We start from the raw sequence: 17984 nt of genomic DNA, 5'->3' as shown, positions 1-17984 counted from the left end.
GAGCAGGTCTGTTCTGTTGGTGACATTTTTCTAACAGCATTTGCTCACTTTGTGTCTCTGGGTCACATTCTGGTAATTCTCGCAATACTTCAAGCTTCTTCATTTCTACCGCATTTGTTAGGGTGATCTGCGATCAGTGATCTCTGACGTTACCGCTGTAATCGTTTGGGGGTGACAGCAACACCAGGGCCTTATTTTAAGAAATTACACAGACACCTCAACCTTCAGCACCCACCGCCCTGATCAGTCGGCGGCCGTCAGCATCGAGGCGAGACCCTTCACCAGCATAAAGATTACGACTCCTTGGGCTTCCCTGGTGGCGCAGTGGTTGGGAGTCCGCCTGCCGATGCAGGGGACACGGGTTCGAGCCCTGGTCTGGGAAGATCCCACGTGTCGCAGAGCAACTGGGCCCGTGAGCCACAACTACTGAGCCTGCGCGTCTCGAGCCTGTGCTCTGCAACAAGAGAGGCCACGACAGTGAGAGGCCCGTGCACCATGATGAAGAGTGGCCCCCGCTCGCCGCAACTAGAGAAAGCCCTTGCACAGAAACGAAGACCCAACACAGCAAAAAAAATAAATAAATTAAAAGATTATGACTCCTTGAAGGTTCAGAGGATGGTTAGCATTTTTTAGCAATAATGTATTTTTTGATTAAGGTATACACATTTTTAAAGATATAATGCTATTGCACACTTAATAGACTACAGTGTGGTGTAAACATAACTTTTACATGCACTGGGAAACCAAAAAATTGGTGGGAGTCACTTCATCGCAATACTTGCTTTAATGCGGTGGTCTGGAACCGAACCTGCACTATCTCCAAGGTGTGCCTGCATTGTCTCCATCCAACCCGCACACCATGGCGGGTGAGTTGTGCATGAGTTACCCCACCAAGGCCTTTCACAACACCACTGCCTCAACTGAAAATCTTACTGCATCACATCTAGATTATTCTGTCCTGTTTTGAACGTCCTCCAAAACCAGCCTCATCCTAAATACTTCTTACCTCTTCCCTGCATATCCTTCCACTGACTGTGTCCCTCACTTATGCAGACCACATTTGCTCCAATCGTGTCTCTTACCTAAAATGCCCTCCCTTGTCCCCTATGACCATCTGCCGCCCTACAGGTTTGTACAGGGTCCAGTTCTTGTTTTGTGCCTCTAACTGGCTTCTTTCTTGACAATCCAAATCCTTACTGGTCTCCCTGTCCACTGAACTTCTACAGAACTAGGTCAAGTTGCCAATCTAAGAGAATGTAACACTGAGACTAGGTTTCCTCATCTGTAAAACAGAAAACTGGACTAGATGATCCTTAAACTAAAAATTATTAGTTGCTTCTTCCTAATCAGTATATTAAAGAATGTCTTGAAAGCCAAGCAGTTCTCTCTCAAAAAGAGACCTTCACTGTTGCAGCAGAAGCCCAGTGGCCTCCTGCCAGAGCTGTTGCGGGAGGGATGCCCAGACAGATACTGGTCTAGACACCCTCCATTTTATAACCTCCAGTACTGCTTATGAGTGTTACCTGCACTGATCAAGGAGCTCTAACGCTCGAGCATCTCTAATGATCAAGGATCCTTGAGCAACCACCCCTACTAGACGGCAGCGACGGACAGCTCACGAATGAGGAATGTGGATTTGTGGAAGTGAAGTGCTGACTCTCACAGTGGTCTCTCACAGCCCAAAGCCCACGCTCTGAACTACCAATGAAATCTGCACCTGCACCCCTCACCCCACCCTGGGAATCCAGGCACAACAAGGGTGCATACACCACCATCACTTAAAAGAGTATGATTTTGGGGGCTTCCCTGGTGGCACAGTGGTTGAGAGTCCGCCTGCCGATGCAGGGGACGCAGGTTCGTGCCCCGGTCCGGGAGGATCCCACGTGCCGCGGAGCGGCTGGGCCCGTGAGCCATGGCCGCTGAGCCTGCGCGACCGGAGCCTGTGCTCCGCAATGGGAGAGGCCACAACAGTGAGAGGCCCATGTACCGCAAAAAAAAAAAAGTATGATTAAAAAAAAACCTTGGTATTGCTAATCTGTGCTCTAATCTCATACAGGAGATCATGACTCATGAGTCTGAAAATTCCTGTACTCCTGCTGCTTTCTTCACAAAGCCACATCTGTCACCCACAGCGAAAGACTGCAGGGTCTGAAGCTGGGGTGGGTTCCATGAAATTCAAGGCTTCTTGAGATGATCAGAAGGAGTTTTCCTGAGACACTCACAGGTAGTCCAGGGGTCTGTCCTGCACTAGAATCGTATTCTGGTTTTAAAACCCACAGGGATGGCTTTTTTTGAGGAGGAACAATTTACAAAATGATTATGGGGACACTTTTTCTAATATTCCCCTGTTTGACATTATGTCTGCTTCAAGGTACATCTCTAAATTCATTCATGGTTTTAAAAAGTGATTAATAAGTGAGAAAATAAAAAATTATGAAAAGAATTAGGATTGCTGATAACTTCTATCTCTCCAAAATACCAAGGATGTCATCATCGTTTACTTGTTTCCTTAAGTACCATGAGACTATACCACACTCTTCTTTCTCATGAAGACCAAGGCGGAATGGAAAATAGAAATGATTTTCTCGAGGTCACTTAATGAGTCAGCCTTGGAAAGGGATTAGAATTTATATTGATCCTATCTTTCTGTTCTGACTTTTGTCAAAAAGGTCAGTATGACCAACTACAAGAGCACCAAAAACATAACAGTAGTTTCTGCAAGGAGGTACAGGTTGAGATAAACAGCTTAGCTTTAACTTCACTTGAAAATACAGTTCTTGCACCTAATTTTCATTTAATTTGCAGATTTTTATCAACCAAGCACTAGTAACTTATTCTGCACCTGATACTACACACTTCATACTCATAAAAGAAAAAAGTCATAAAAGAACTAACTCTAACTGATTAGATTGCTTTGTTGACAAGGCAGCACAGCAACTTGAAAAGGATGGTTTTTAAATCAAATTGCACCCAAACGTGAAAGAGCAAAGCTAAAAGGAAAAGTGCTGAGAAGCATGCCACATGCCCGTGTGCTGTCTTCAAGGCTGCTTGGGTTCATCTTGGCTGAGAACATGCTCCCTTTGGACTCAAGGTGGACTCCTTTGCTACACACACACACACACACACACACACACACACACACACACACACACACATACATATACACACACACACAGAGGTTTTCAGGGCTCCACTCCTGACACACTTTCTTGACCCTCCATGGCTGGGCAAGGGGCTTCTCCTAGAAGAGAACCCGTGACATTTTGCTGTAACTGTCTCTTGCTACTCTCAGCTCGGGGAGAGGAAAGATTGTGCTGTCTCGTCTGCTGTGGTCCTCCCCAGAGCCTGGCTGAACACTCAATAAATCTTGTGGAAAGGACGTTAATGGAAACTCAGAGGTGAGTAAGCAGCTTCCTCAGAGACCTAGCCAGATGAAGGGGCGGTGACAGACACTGGCTCCGTGGGGTGGCACCCGCCAGGATGAAGGACAATCCGACATGCTGCCACATGGACAAGCCCCAAAAACGTGAGGCCATGTGAAAGGCACCCAGCACAAAGGACCCAAAGGTACGTGACTAGATTCAATGTCCAGAATAGGCCAATCTAGAGAGTCAGAAGGTAGATGGGTGGTTGCTCAGGGCGAGGTCATGGGAAAAGTCTCTTTTTGAGGTAATTCCAGTGTTCTAAAATTCCGTGTGGTGACGGCGGGATAACTCTGTGAGTACACTAGATAATGCACCGAATTGTACTCCCTTTTTTGGCCATGCCGCGCAGCTTGCAGGATCTTAGTTCCCCGACCAGGGATCGAACCTAGGCCCTGGCAGTGACAGCGTGGAGTCCTAACCGCTGGACCACCAGGGAATTCCCTGAGCTGTACTCTCTAAGGAGATGAACTATATGGTATGTGAATTCGATCTCAATAAAGTTATTAAAAAACTTAAAAAAAAAAATGAGAACCTGAGAGCACTTTTAATACACTAAAAATATTTTACTAAATTAAAAATCCTTGATTAATAAAAGGAACTCGCATGATTTGCAAGGCAGATGTGACTCATAATAATGTATATGTTAGATGTTACCTAACAACGATTGCTGGGGTGGATAAAGAGAAAATTTTCACAGCCACAAAATGCTTCTAAGTGAGGGTGAGAGAATACACCTCACCCTCACTTAGAAACTTTGCTAACGATTCAACCAAATACTGAGAAAATAACTGAAATGCACGTGTGAATGATGGTGAGCTGCTGTAGGCATCAACATCTTCTCTCCTTGCAGGTCAGATAAGCTGCTCCTTACTGCAAACAGAGGTGATAATCGATCAGGAAACACGGGCAGCCGGAGGAAGTGAGGAGGTAACGAAAAAAACGAGCACCAAACGACTTCACTGCTTTGTTGACAAAATTCCCACCTGGCTTAAACCAAGCATGACGAGCTCCTAGTGGGCTTCACTGTAATTCTACTTCTAGAGTAAATGGAGGTTTTGCAGAAATACCTTAGAAAGTCTTATCACCAAGTTTATGTTGTGGTGCATGGTGGCATTATCACCATTAGCTAACAGAGAGAATGGTGGTCACACAAGTAACAGACGATCACAGCTCAGAGAATACAGACTTCCCGGGAAACAGAGCTGCTTGGAAAGCTGCTGGCCCCATAATCTTCTAGAGCAGGGGGTGGGCAAAGTTCTTCTGTAAAAGGTCAGGTAGTAAATGTTTTAGGTTTTGAAGACCAATAGGCAAAATCAAAGATATTACGTAGGTGCTTACAGAGCCACTCAAAATGTAAAAACCATTCTCAGCATCGGGTTTGGCCCATGGGCCATATAGCCTACTGATCCTTGTTCTAAAGGTTACAAGTTTTAAAGAGTAGTAACTATCTGGTTAGCTCCTAAATCAGGACTCTCTCTCAAACTTCCTGAGAGCCCAAAAGCAGATCCCCAATGCAATCAGAATAACGAATATTTGACAGATCTTTCTGGTATATCAAGTAACTTTGCATAAATTATTTTATCCGCATGACAACCCTATGAGACTGTGCACAGATCTCCCTGTGAACCCAGGGTTGATTCCTTAACTGCAAATTCCTTCCCCTTTTCATTTATATTCTGCTTTTCTATCGTGATGGCATCACGACCAGCAAAGATGGGAATCCACGCTAAGAAGCTGCAGAGGCTCCTGCAGCAACCCTGCTGTTCAAATGTTCATCATTACAGGGCATTTCAGTGACTGTTCTGGAGATGTGAACGCACAGAGGCTCGCAGAGCTTGACTGTGGCCGTGTCGTCTCCTGCAGTGAGGACAAGCTGCCTCACCACCAGAACGCAGAGAATCCTCACCACCTCCTGACTGGTCTTCTTCCTCCAGTATCAGCTTTCTCAAGGGTATTCATGTCACGGCCAAAGTAGTCTTACTGACTTACTTATTTGGTTGCGTTGGCTCTTAGTTGCGGCAGGTGGGCTCCTAAGTTGCAGTTCGCGGGCTCCTTAGTTGTGGCATGCGAACTTAGTTGCGGCATGCGTGTGGGATCTAGTTCCCTGACCAGGGATGGAACCCGGGCGCCACCAGGGAAGTCCCCAAAGTAATCTTTATTAAAGACAAATCTGGGGCTTCCCTGGTGGCGCAGTGGTTGAGAGTCTGCCTGCCGATGCAGGGGACACGGGTCCATGCCCCGGTCCGGGAAGATCCCACATGCCACGGAGCAGCTAGGCCCGTGAGCCATGGCCGCTGAGCCTGCGCTCCGCAACGGGAGAGGCCACAACGGTGAGAGGCCCGCGTACTGCAGGAAAAAAAAAAAAAAAAAAAAAAAAAGACAAATCTAACTTACTCTTCTGCCTAAAGCCTTCACTGACTCACTACTTCTAGCAGGACGAAAGAAAAAAAACTCCTCGGTGTAGCACAAGACCCCGGATGTCCTGGCCTTGGCTTTCTCTCCAGCCTTTCTTTCACTGCTTCCTCCTTACGGAAGCTCTGAACTTATGCAAATACAATCACTTGAGTTCCCACAGCTGTCTCAAGCCCTTGTGCTTTTTCTCACACGGTTCTCTAGTCCTGAAATGCCTGCCTGAGTGCTGGTCTCTTCCAGAGTCCCCTCAACCACATAGGGCTTTGCTGAGTTCCTCAGGGAGAACCAGGACTCTTTTTGCTGGTGCAAACTCCAACAGAAACCTAGCACTTCGTATTGACTCATCTCTCTTCCCCCAGGGGCTGCAGGCTTCCTGAAGGCCAGGGCAGCACCATCTTCTCCCTCAGGGCTGCACACTGCAGTGGAACCAAAAGAGGCACCAATAAGTGCAGCACACAGCTCCTGCCCTTCAAGAATTCAAATGCTACTTGGTGAATGAATAAAGCACAAACCCATGAAAAGTTACGTAACAGCCCCAGCAGTGGAAAATGATCCGCAGCTTCTAGTACCAAAATGACTCGGCAACGTCACCGACCATGGAGCCAGCAACCCTGTTGGGGGCGGGGGGTGAACCTGAGAGCAAGAAGCTGGTGGGCGTGGAGTCCACGTGTGACTGACACGCCGCCGCTACAGCAGTGTGCAGAAGAGTGGGAAAGCTCTGCCGTGGCGGGGGATGAGAGCTGGAGGCAACGGACCGGGCGTTATTATGTCGTCTACTCAGCCCTCATCACAACGAGTCCATAAGCCAGTCAGCCAAAAGCTCCTGCGTAGTGACCACCGTGGAAGTGTCCAGAAAGGTCATGTCACTGTTGTGCCTGGTGATGCACTTCAGGACACCGTGCGGTGACCCCGGAAGCTCCGGATGAAGCAAGGTCTGCAGAGCCATCACGCTGCCCACTGCCCTTCAGAGCGCTGGAGGCTGTATTCACCGCAGAGCATGTTACAACGGCTTCAGAAGTGCAACGTCAGAGCTCTCTTTCGAGAAGCAGGACGTGACTCCCGTGGCGATGTCCCAGGATGAGGCTGGCCGGCCAGGGCAGCAGCGATGCTTGTCCGCGCTCTGCTTCCAAAGCCTGCGCTACTTCTTAACGTGGTGTGTTCCCGCTGAAACTCCTTTCAAGGGCGAGCCAATCCTGGCTGCCTCTTGTGACCTTCCCCTCCTCACTGTCTCTGCCTGGCCTGTTCTGGGGGGTGGGAGGGTAGCCTCTGAATCTGCTGAGCACCCCCTCTCGCATTCGTCCTGAGACACTCCTCTCTGCACTGCTGTGCCACTGAACTCTCCCGGGTTCCTCCCTGGAATTCCTTTCTTCCTCCTCTCTGCTCTCCCTAAACATGGGTCTCGGGCTGTCTTCAGTGGTTTGTGCTCTCAGAGGATAGCTGTATACTTCCCAGCCAGGACGACTCACCTGTATTCAGCTGGCCTCGGTACATTAAGAAATTCTGTAAATATTTATTATATACATATCGAGTCACTAATTCTCCGAATGTATGGGTGCCTACCACGTCAGGCATTATTCACACATTAGAGACACAATGGAAAACACACCCCCCCCCCGACACAGCACTGGCACAGACGGGACGTGAGTCAATGGTGAGGGGTGGGAGTGGTGAGGTCAGGAAAGACGCCAGGGGCTCGGAGGACGGACAGAGGGTCAGTGCTGCCCGGGAGGCTGGAGCGGGCTTCCCAGAGGAGGGTATTTCAGAAAGTTTACTCAAGAGTGAGCAAGAGTTAGGCAAGCAGAGGCTGTGCATAGGGTGAGATGGGTGCGGTGGGGAAGTTGGCACAGGGGAAGTTTGTTGGTGGCAGAGGGAAGGGTAGATGAAGAGGCAAGAAGTGAGAAACAACACGGGGCTGAGATGAACTGTGAACAGTTCAGCATGATTAGCCCGAGGCTGCTGGGGGCCGGGGGAAGGGACGGGCTAAAAAGCAGGCAGGGGCCTTGTGTAGCAAGAGTGAACTACCTTGTAGGCTCGGCAGGGCCTCTGAAGGGCTTTGGTGAGAGGGACAGTCAGGTGTACATCCTCACAGGGCTCGCGCTGGGGGCTGGAGTGCGGGCCGGGGCCGGGAGAGGGAGGCGGTCGCGAGAAGGTTTTATCAGGGGAGTGACCACGGTGGCCAGAAGTAAGGCAGGGGGTGAAGAGAGAGGGAGTGGTGGGTTTATGGCGAGAGGGCGGACTCTCTGGGGTGCAGGTGAGGGAGGGGACACGAGGGACACGGATGCACGAGGGAAGAGTCCAAGGGGGAAGCCACAGTGTCCTGGTTTGGGCCTCTGGGTGGAGGATGGTGCTTTCCATCAGGGAGGGAGGGAGACGGAGAAGCCGATTTAGCAAAGCAAGGGTAAATGTCCGGTGCCTGTGGAGCAGTCAAGCGGAGACGCCCAGCAGGCAGTAGGATATTTAGGTCTGGAGCCCAGAAGAGAGGAGGTCTAGGCCATAGGTCTAAGTCTGGGAGCCATGAGCTTAGCACAGAGGGGAGAGCCATGGACTGCGAGTGTGCAGGGGGAGAGATCAGCGGGCCGGGCCTCAGGGGACAGTGCCGGTGAGGAGCTCAGTGAGGAGCTGGCCATTATCCCGGCCAGGCATTCACAGAGCCGAGCGCTGGACTTCTAAAATCTCCTGTTGGTCTTTTCCTCCGTGGTCTCTCCTTTCTCCACCCATCTCACATGCTGCAACGAGAGGAATTTCTCTGAGATACCTGTCCTACCTTTACAACTGACTAAACCACTTCTGACAGCCTCCAATGTCAAAATCCAACCCTGCCGTCGGGTTGAAAAACACCTCCCTCGATTACAGTCGCTGTGTTACTTCTCTATGTCACGAGGTACCCTACCACCTCAGCCCCCCATGTCTCCTCGAGGCCTTCCCCTTTCAGGCCTCCTTCTCACCGCCACGCCTCCCTCCCTCTGGCTGGTCCTCTCCTCTGGGATGAGCTGCCTCATCCTCTCCGCCCGCCCACATCCCGCCCATCCTCTAGTCCCTGAAACCTCCCCTCACAGTATCAGGACCCCCAATGGCGCCTTCCTGGGTGTCTTACTGCCCTGCGCACTCCCGTCTATATTTCACCGTTCTTGGATGTTTCTCCAATTCAAGTGTATCTGCTGAGCTCCCTGACGTTGATCACAACGGGAAAGACTTGTTTTTCACTTCTTAGGGGCCCACCGAGTCCCCACCAGTCTTGGTCACTGTCTCCATAATGACCACTGGCTGACCGCGACTGCAGAGCCAAGTGCGGACCACAGGCGGGTAGGCGACAAGCAAGCGCAAAGCAGCACCTGCCAGGCAGCGAGACAGAATCCGACAGAAGCAGGCAAAAGACGTACAAAGGAATCACACTCGAACAAGACTTCGGCATGATTTGGGAGTGCTTGAAATTAAAAACTGCAAACAGATCAATCTAATGTACAGTAATTAGGAACTGATTGGTTTTTTGACCAAATAAATTCTGGGTTCTATGAAAAACATGTGAAAAGCCACGGTTTGTAAACAAGTGGGAGACTTATCTTAAATGCAATAACAGAATTTGAGAAGGCCTACAGTAAGATACAAGGACACTGAAATAATCAAAAAAGATATTTTCAAAACATAGAAGATGGAAGCACAAGTTCTAACTTTGATTGAACACTAAACGTGGCATTGAGCTTCCTGACAGCTGAAGCAAAAAGGAAAGGAAAAAAACCAACACCACCACTCACTCACACACACACACACACACACACACACACACACACACACACACACAGAGGCCCTGGAATCGGACACATCTGGGCCCCTAGTCTGCAGCCCTGCCGCAGCTGTGTGTCTCTGGGCAGAGAGGCACCCCCGAGCCTCAGGGGACCCGGAGGAGACAGCTGTGTTTCTTGAGAACGACGCTGGGGAGAAATGATGAGGGTACGGAGTAAGCCCCAGACTAAAACCCATACGCTCTTCTCTCCAGCACAATGAGGAGTCTGCGGCAAGAGCCCAGGGGCTGGGATTCTGAACTGTGGGCAAGACTGACCTTGGAAAGCGGAAGAGCCTGCCACGCAGCGGGGAGAGCCACAGACCAAAGGACGTCACTTCACAGCCGCCCAGCTGGAAGGCCCTCTCCAAGAGGGCGGGGGTTTTAGTCTGTTTCAGTCATGGATGCTTGGGTTGTGCAACCCGGCAGATACTATGGTATTCAAAGTATCTGTGGTGGGGCCGACACCGGGGGGAGTCCGCAGCGAGCCACAGAGGACCACCAGGATGCGATGCCCAGGGCGCTGGAGCAAGGGCACGCGTACACAGCGGAGAATCACACACTTTCGAAACCCTGCTGCTGGACCCTGGGGGACAGGAAGTGCCTGACCGCGGGCACAGAGTGAGCACGTGGTCAGAAGTGTGAGACCTACCAAGTTCTGTGGTCAGGTGGGACCAGAGACAGCCATCGTCCGACGTAAGTGGTGTATCCAGGGTCAGCACGAGCGGGGCAGGGGGCGCAGGCGAGCTGCACGAGCAGGTCCGCCAAGACCACCGCGTCGATAACCTCTGCTGCATAAAAAACCCTTCCCCAGTTCACACCTCCTGCTACATGGGGGTGGGTCCCTAACCACCAAGTGACAAGGAGGAAAATGGCCAAATTCGGTTCATAGATGGGTTGGCTTGGTACACAACTGAAAGCTGAAAAGCTGCACTACAGCTCCACTCAGGGGTCACCCTGAAGGACAGTGTTGGGGACAAATGCTCCCAGTGGGTAGAGCTTGGGCAGTGCATCTGGTCGTCCGCTTTGCATGGAAAGAGGTGGCCTGAGGTAATAACACCTAGGGACTCACCGGACGTGGTGAATGAGTTGGTTGGGTGGTCAGGGGGTGGGAAGGTAGGGGACAAGGAGGCCTGGGAAGAGTCATTTGGGTCCAGCCAAGGAACAGGCATGAAGCGTGACATCTAGGTTCCGATGTTTACTGTGAACATCCAGCACAGAAGAGAGAGAGAGAATGACTCAGCAGACCGACGGCAGCCAGCCTCCGTCACCGGCCATCCCAGGGCTGGCGGGTGAACAGAGCAGCCAAGACGGCCGGGGAGGAGCCCCACTGCGCATGGGCCCCACTCTCTAACGTGGACTTCGCTTCCAGAATAACAGAGAGCAGTGCTGAGCCCTGATACGTACGCCACCATCCATCAAGGAGAACCGACAGTCACAGAGCCAGGTAGACTATACTGGGCCCTTTTTAATCTGGAAGGGGCACCGTTATGGGCTGAAACGTGCCCCCCGAAAACTCATAGGCTGAAGTCCCTGACCCCCAATGTGACTGTATTTGGAGACAGGGCCTTTAAAGAGGTAATTAAGGTTAGACGAGGTCATAAAGATGGGGCCCTCATCCCATGGGACTGGTGTCCTTACAAGAAGAGACACCAGGAACATGCAGGCACCAAGAAAAGGCCATGTGAGGACACGGCAAGAAGGTCTGTGAGCCAGGGACAGTCCTCACGAGAAACCAACCCTGACGGTCTCTTGACCTTGGACTTCTAGCCTCTAGAACAATAAGGAAAAATCTGTTATTCAAGCTGCTCAGTCTGTGGTATTCTGTCAGGGCAACCTGAGTTGACTATTGCAGGCGGCAGTTCATTTTACCTGGAACTGACACATCTTCTGGTTGTGGGGCTGCCTGCTTCTTCTGTCACTAAGCACCAGCTCTGTGGGTTGACGGAGGGCATGAGGTACTGACCAGGGTTCCAGAGGACATCGCATCAGACCACAAGGCCCGATTCCAGCAAAGAGGGCGCGGCAGTGCCAAGACCACGGGATACACTGACCCTCACACAGCACGACCCAGGCGCTACCAGCTCGCCAGACCAATGGGTAGCCAGGTGAGGGTGGGAGTGAGACGCCAACCTGGAGGTGGTACCCGCCAAGGACAGCGCTTGGGGCTCTGGTGTGCAGTACAGACCCTAAGTCGACAACCTTCACGCGGGTGCTGTGTCCCCAGGAGGCAGAACGCACGGCTCCTGGAAACAAGGGACGGAAGGAGAAGTGGCCCTGATTATCCCCCCTCAAGGTGACCCACTTGGGGCATCTGCGCTTCCCGTCCCACAACTCTGGACTCTGTGGCTTACAGAGCTCGGCTCACAGGAAGGGAAGGCTTCCGTCGGGGACAAAGCAGGAATACCGTTACATCTTAAGTGACAGCTGTTGCCCGGTCAGTTTGGGCTCTTGTGCCAAAAGACCGGCCGGCAAGGGAAGGAGTCACTGTCCCGGCAGGAGTAAGTAGTCCTGATCACCGGGAAAGGCTATGGCCACGGGCACACAAAGGGGAGGGAAAGGTCACGGGCGGCACTCGGGTGATCTGCGAGGGCATCTCTTGTACTTCCTCACCTAGTGTCTACAGTAAACAGACAAGTGCGGCCCACGCAGCTGGGAGGGGCTGGGGGACCAGGGACCCCGTAGGGATGGCAGCATGTGTCACTTCAGCATGTAAGCCTTCCAGCCAAGGGTGGGGACTTCTCAAGTGGACAAGAGACTAGGGAGATGGTCACCAGTGTATCCTCGAGACTGGCTTCAGCAGAAGGGGACGCGCGCGGTCTGTCCTGCTGACCTTCCTCTCGAAGGTTTCTCCTGGGAAAAGAGCACCACTGAAATCTTGGAGTTGTTGCTCCGAGAACTTCAGCAAAACAAGAAGATCCAAGCAGCACGAGGGGCGGATGCTCTGGACGGATCTGGACGGGGTCTGCGACCCGGATCCTCCCCCTCCTTGAGGACCAGCGCTCCATCTTCCTGCTGCCGGGGTGCAGGTACCTGAGGGTCCTCAGTAACAGCTGCTCTGTGGACGGCACGCCTCTGGGGAGAGGCGCCTGCAATCCGCGCCAACACCTTTCTGAGTCCGGGGTGACTCGGAAGCTCTCTCGCAACTCCAGGGCGTGGGCGCCGTAAGCTTAGCTCGGGCCTTCTTTGTGCCTGGGGCTCGGAGCCCCCCTCTGCTCTTTCCCCACCACGGCCCCAAAGATGCTCATCCTGACGGGGTTCTCCGATCCACTTCACACACGAGAGACTGCCTGGGGACACCAACCTCAGAAACACAACCTCTCACTTTGCTCATGAGCACAAGACCACAGCTACCTAGCAGGGAATCTCCCCCCAGGTAGCCTGAAGGGACCTCAGTCAATATATTTCCCGTCGCCTGCTCTTCTGATGTTGGTGGGGTGGTGCTGTCATTGATCTCTCGCCTTAGCTAAGCCAGAAACCTCGGAATCATACACTACTTCTTTCTCTCCCTCAAAGCTCTGTCCGTTCTATCAGAAAATATTTATACTCATTATTACTCCGTTTTTTGGCACTGGTTATTCTGAGTTCTCACACATTTCATTCTTCCCTCTGTTTCCTCAAAGGATCTACCTCTTCCTCCTGCTAAATACAGGCTTAGCCTATAGCCTACATTCATCCTGGATGTGATTCTCCCACAGGACTCACCTCCCAACCCTACACACTTAATCCATGATCTGCACCTGCAGCTCTGACCTCTCCAAGAGTGATGTCTGTCCTCCAAGTTCAACTACACCAGGGGCACCTTTATTGTATGTTCCAGAGTCACCTCAAATTCAAATACACCTGTAGGGAACAGCCTTCACTTCTCTCTTTTACCTGCAGACTCGGCCCATTGAGAAGGGGCCCCCTTCTTCCCACCCCAGAGAGAAACTCTGGGACCCACTTCTCCACTGACATCCAGGGACATCACACCTGATTTCACTTTCCAGACCACACACAATGAAGACCTACTTCTCACACGCAATGCAGGCAGGAGATCAGGAGATGGCAGGAGAGAAGAGAACTCTCTCTCATACCCCAGAGGGTAAAGGGGATGGAGACAAGAAACGAGGAACCCAAGGCACTGGATCACAGAAGTGCCAAAGAAGGACCAGGTATGAGGTTTCAGCCTGACACAGAGTAACCCTGGGAAGACCGGTGTGGTGTTGGATTGTTTGGCTAGAGCGGTTTTGGTGGATAAATGCTCAGTCTTTCTTTACGATTAATGACAAGGCTAAGAAAACACAGCATTTATCTGATCTACTTGTTGGTTGTCCCCTTGAAAATTTTCTTACCTTCATATTCTCTCCATTTCAACCAAGGAAAATCAAGAAGTTTGACATTTGCTCTTCAGTCCAGAGCACACAATAATAAGCATTTTAACAGGAAGACACTGTGGCTTTTACAAGATGATAAAAACAGATAAATATCCCATCTTGTTAACTAGGTTGGTGTTTCTCTAAGAAATCATGCTTATCTAATAGAAGTGGAGCAAGAATGTCCAGTTTGACCAGTCTTTCAGCTGCAAGTTACTTTTTTTTTTTACCTTAAAAAGAAAACACTAAGCATAGCCACTATCAGAGACCTACATTCCACCTGGAAACATGTCAAAGTATCTATGATACAATGCATAGGAATGAAATGTAGACTCTACCACACATACAGTCTCAAAGGAGAAGTTTACACAGGCCCCTGAGTATTTCTGAATTTTCCAGTGTGATTATTATCGTTTACCTGCTGCTGTCTTTGCCGCCTCACTTGTGCAAACTGTGACAGCATCAGCTGCCGGTCCAGCAGCTCCATCCTCTGCTGTCTCTGAATGTCTACCGTGGCCCCCATCCCGATTCTGGCCTCGCTGGTGGGTTCTGAAGATGAGAAGATGGGCTCAAGTGTCCAAGAACAGAACTTTGCCATCCAGCTGGGGACGCAGAGCACCTCATGAACTTGTAACATTTTGCTGTTGTAGCAGAGCCCGGAGATCTAAAAGAAATAAGAGTCCAACCGGATTGCTGAAATGTCATAAAATGTTAAAGAACATATTTAACATAGAAATCGATAACCGCAAAACACTTCAGATGGTGTTTTCCTTCACTGTTGTAGTGTTAGGTGATGACCAGAACTCCTATCAGGTTGCAGGATACCAAGCAGCACAAACCAACAAAAAACTGAATTTACTCAGTAAACAAATGTGTTTTTATTAAGTTAGAAGAGATAGCAAAATCCTAACTATTTAACACTCAAAGTACTGGTACGATATTTTAAAAAACAATGTTGTCTTTTAAAAAAGCGCCATGAAATATTTGATTATCTAAACACTTTCACACTGTACTAACTGTGGTTATTCTTATTGGCAGATGGCCATCAGAGAGAGAGACTGCGAGAAAACAACTTTGATATTCGATGATGTGACCCAGCATCAATATCAAACATGTAATACATTTATCAGAAAATAAAGATTACCTAAAATGTGTACAGTGTTTTAATAAAATTTGGAAGTATTTTTCCTAGATTTTAAAATCCTTGCCAATAGTTAGCAATTAACAATTCTGTTTACGAATAAGGCTATTTATCATCTTTAAGGCAACTTATATGGTAAGAGAAGTCTAAGGAGTCTCTACGGTTTCCTAGGTAAAAATGAGAATGGCTATTCCTTTGTTAAAGAGAAATCTTTAATTTTGTGAATTTGATTCTTAGCATAAGTTATTCATACCAAATTAGAACATATTTGACAAATTTCTGTCTAATAAGAGAAAAGTACACTTTAATGTTTTACTAATAAAAGTTAAATTAACTAATTAGGCAAAAATTTATTGAGCATCTGCTCTATACCAGGTGCTGTTCTAGGCACTTAAAGTACAGCAGAAGACAAGAGAAATAAAGCCCTACTCTTCCAGAGGTAACCGAGATCAATACGGAGACTGGACAGTAAACAAGCAAACACACAAAACAACTCCAGACGAGACCTATGAAGGAAATAAAATAAGGTGACTTGGAGCAAGGACCTTCTTTAGGTCGGGTGGAAGTGACATTTGAGCAGAGTTCTTAAGGATAGTGAGGTGCCAGTGATTTGATGAACTGGAGGAAGAACGTTTCAGGCAGAGAAAACAGCAAGTGCAATGCAGGAATGAGCTTGGGAGTATCCATTAGAAATCTTAGCGGAGCTATCAAGAGGGTTGTTGGATATAAAAATCTGGAACTCAAGAGAAAAGTTTGCAGAGATAAAGATTTGGGAGTCAGTGGTATAGGACTGTGTTTAAAGCAACAGGTCTACAGGAGATAATGAGGGCGGGGGACGTATTACAGAGGAAAGAAGAGGACTTAGGACTGAACCCAGGGTACACCAGCATTTTGTGGATGGACAGAGTAGGAGAAGCCAGTAAAGAAATCTGAGAAGGGGCTGCCAGTGAGAAGAAGGAAAACTAGGAGAGTTTGGTACCACTGAAGCTAAGAGAACCGTGTTTAGTCAGCTATGTCTAATGTAGCCCAGAGTTCAAGTAAGACAGAGAGAGGAAGATGACTGTTGGATTTGGCAAAATTAAGAACAGTTTTGGTGCAGTGGTAGGAGCAAAAGACCCACTGGAGGAGGTTGAAGAGTGAATGGAAAAGGACTTCTGGTTTCAAATAATTTCTATGCTACTTCTCTCAAAAATGGTACAAAACAACAAAGAAAACAAAAACAGAAACAAACTTCACATTCACTGGTGAACTGTGAGGAGTTCGCCGAGTTCCAGGAATTACTCAAGGTGATGAGGACGATTGATGACAGAACAGTACATGAATTAAACACTACGGTTCCAACAGCTTCCTTTGCAGGGAAAATTGATGCCAGCCAAAACTGTAAACAACTTCATGAGTCTCTGATGGCGGCTCATGCCAGTAGGGACTGAGTCATAAAAAAACTGTATAGCTCAGACCTCATCAGTAGTAAAACAGCTCCGAGAAGAGAGAGAAAAGAATTTGGACAATTTAACATTATTAAAGCAACTTAGAAAAGAACAGACACAGTTGAAATGGATGCAGTCAGAACTGAATGTTGAAGAAATGGTAAATGACAGGAGCTGGAAGGTGTTTAACGAACGCTGCCGAATTCACTTCAAGCCTCCAAAGAATGGATAAAAAGATACTTTTTTTTAAAAAAAGGACGGGGTCATCTCATAAGAGTTAAGCATGACAGACATCAACATGGTGGGCTTCCCAGGAAGATTTCTGAGCCAACAGTCCAAGACCTTTTGTTGATTTTAGCCCCACTTACCCAAGACCTCAAGTATAAATAATTCTGATAATTATGGAGAAATCAACTACTATTTTATACTGATTCTGTAAAAAAAAAAAAAAAAAAAAGATATTTTGTAACTATTAAAATAATTTTCTGACTCAGTGTACATAATTATTTGATTATTTTCCAAGTTGAGGCAGTAAGTTCTTGTAAGAGAATTTAAATACAATTCCAGTATCTGGAAAACAAAACAAAAAACCCTTCACATTTACTGAAACTAGAAAGCATCTGTAATCCTCAACCACACCAACAAAATGGAAAACACATTGAGTAGTTAGAAATACTTAGCATATGAGAAGGGTAAATCCAAATGAGGGAGAGGGTCCCCCTGCCCCCCCCACTCCCCCCACTCCCCCCGCCAGAGACTCAGGGATTAGAGGCACCAGGTGCTGTGAAGGTGGGAGCGAAGTGGAGGATCACAGAACTCTGTGCAAGAAGCAACCCCAATTCCTCCCCTCACCCAGCAGAGCCCCTATCTACCCTCTCCCTTCTCTACAGGGAGAAGGTAAAAGCTCTGCAGGGCCTGCATCAAAGAGGCTCTGGAGTGGGTAGAGCAGGCCAACAGGGGAGGCCGGGGGCTCTACACGTGTGGACTTCATACAGACAGAGAGGCCTTCCGTGTACGTCTCATAGAACTTCCAGAAGAAGACAACAGAGGAAATATAGGAAGAAGGGGACTATATTTCAAGAGATAATAGCGGAGTTTTCCAGAATTAATAAAGAATATAGATACTCAGATTGAAAATGCAATAGTCCCAAGATGGATAACATAATGAAATTTATATCTAGATCCATTATTGTGAAACAGAGAAAGAAATCCTTAAAAGTGTGAACAGAAAAGAACAAAAGAGTGTAGCTCATTATACAAGGGTAAGTCACAACCCACAGCAGTCACCCACTGACAGCGCACCCTGAGGAGAATTCAGGGTGAAAAATCCAGAGGAGGCACTCTGTGCTTTAGATAAACAGGCCCCTAGAGGGCTAGATGCATATCTCAGGAAGAATTTCAATGACCCCGGATTCTTGCACCTTCACATACAAAGAAAAGCACTAA

The 17984-nt window shown here is 48.7% G+C and overlaps 1 protein-coding gene and 1 pseudogene across 1 annotated transcript in view; one reads left to right on the top strand and one right to left on the bottom strand.

Moving 5' to 3' along the window:
- Window positions 1–17984, bottom strand: part of UBAC2 (UBA domain containing 2) — a 160565-nt gene that overhangs the window by 25239 nt on the left and 117342 nt on the right. The window contains 1 exon segment of the mRNA XM_059041971.2: window positions 14389–14634. Coding sequence (XP_058897954.1) covers window positions 14389–14634 — 246 coding nt within the window.
- LOC131743517 (protein MIX23-like) lies at window positions 15934–16785 on the top strand (annotated as a pseudogene).

This window comes from Kogia breviceps, chromosome 16 (assembly GCF_026419965.1).
Source record: "Kogia breviceps isolate mKogBre1 chromosome 16, mKogBre1 haplotype 1, whole genome shotgun sequence".
In the NCBI taxonomy this organism is placed as follows: domain Eukaryota; kingdom Metazoa; phylum Chordata; class Mammalia; order Artiodactyla; family Physeteridae; genus Kogia; species Kogia breviceps.
The sequence above is the reverse complement of the archived record's forward strand: the minus strand, read 5'-3'. Positions and strand labels throughout refer to the sequence as shown.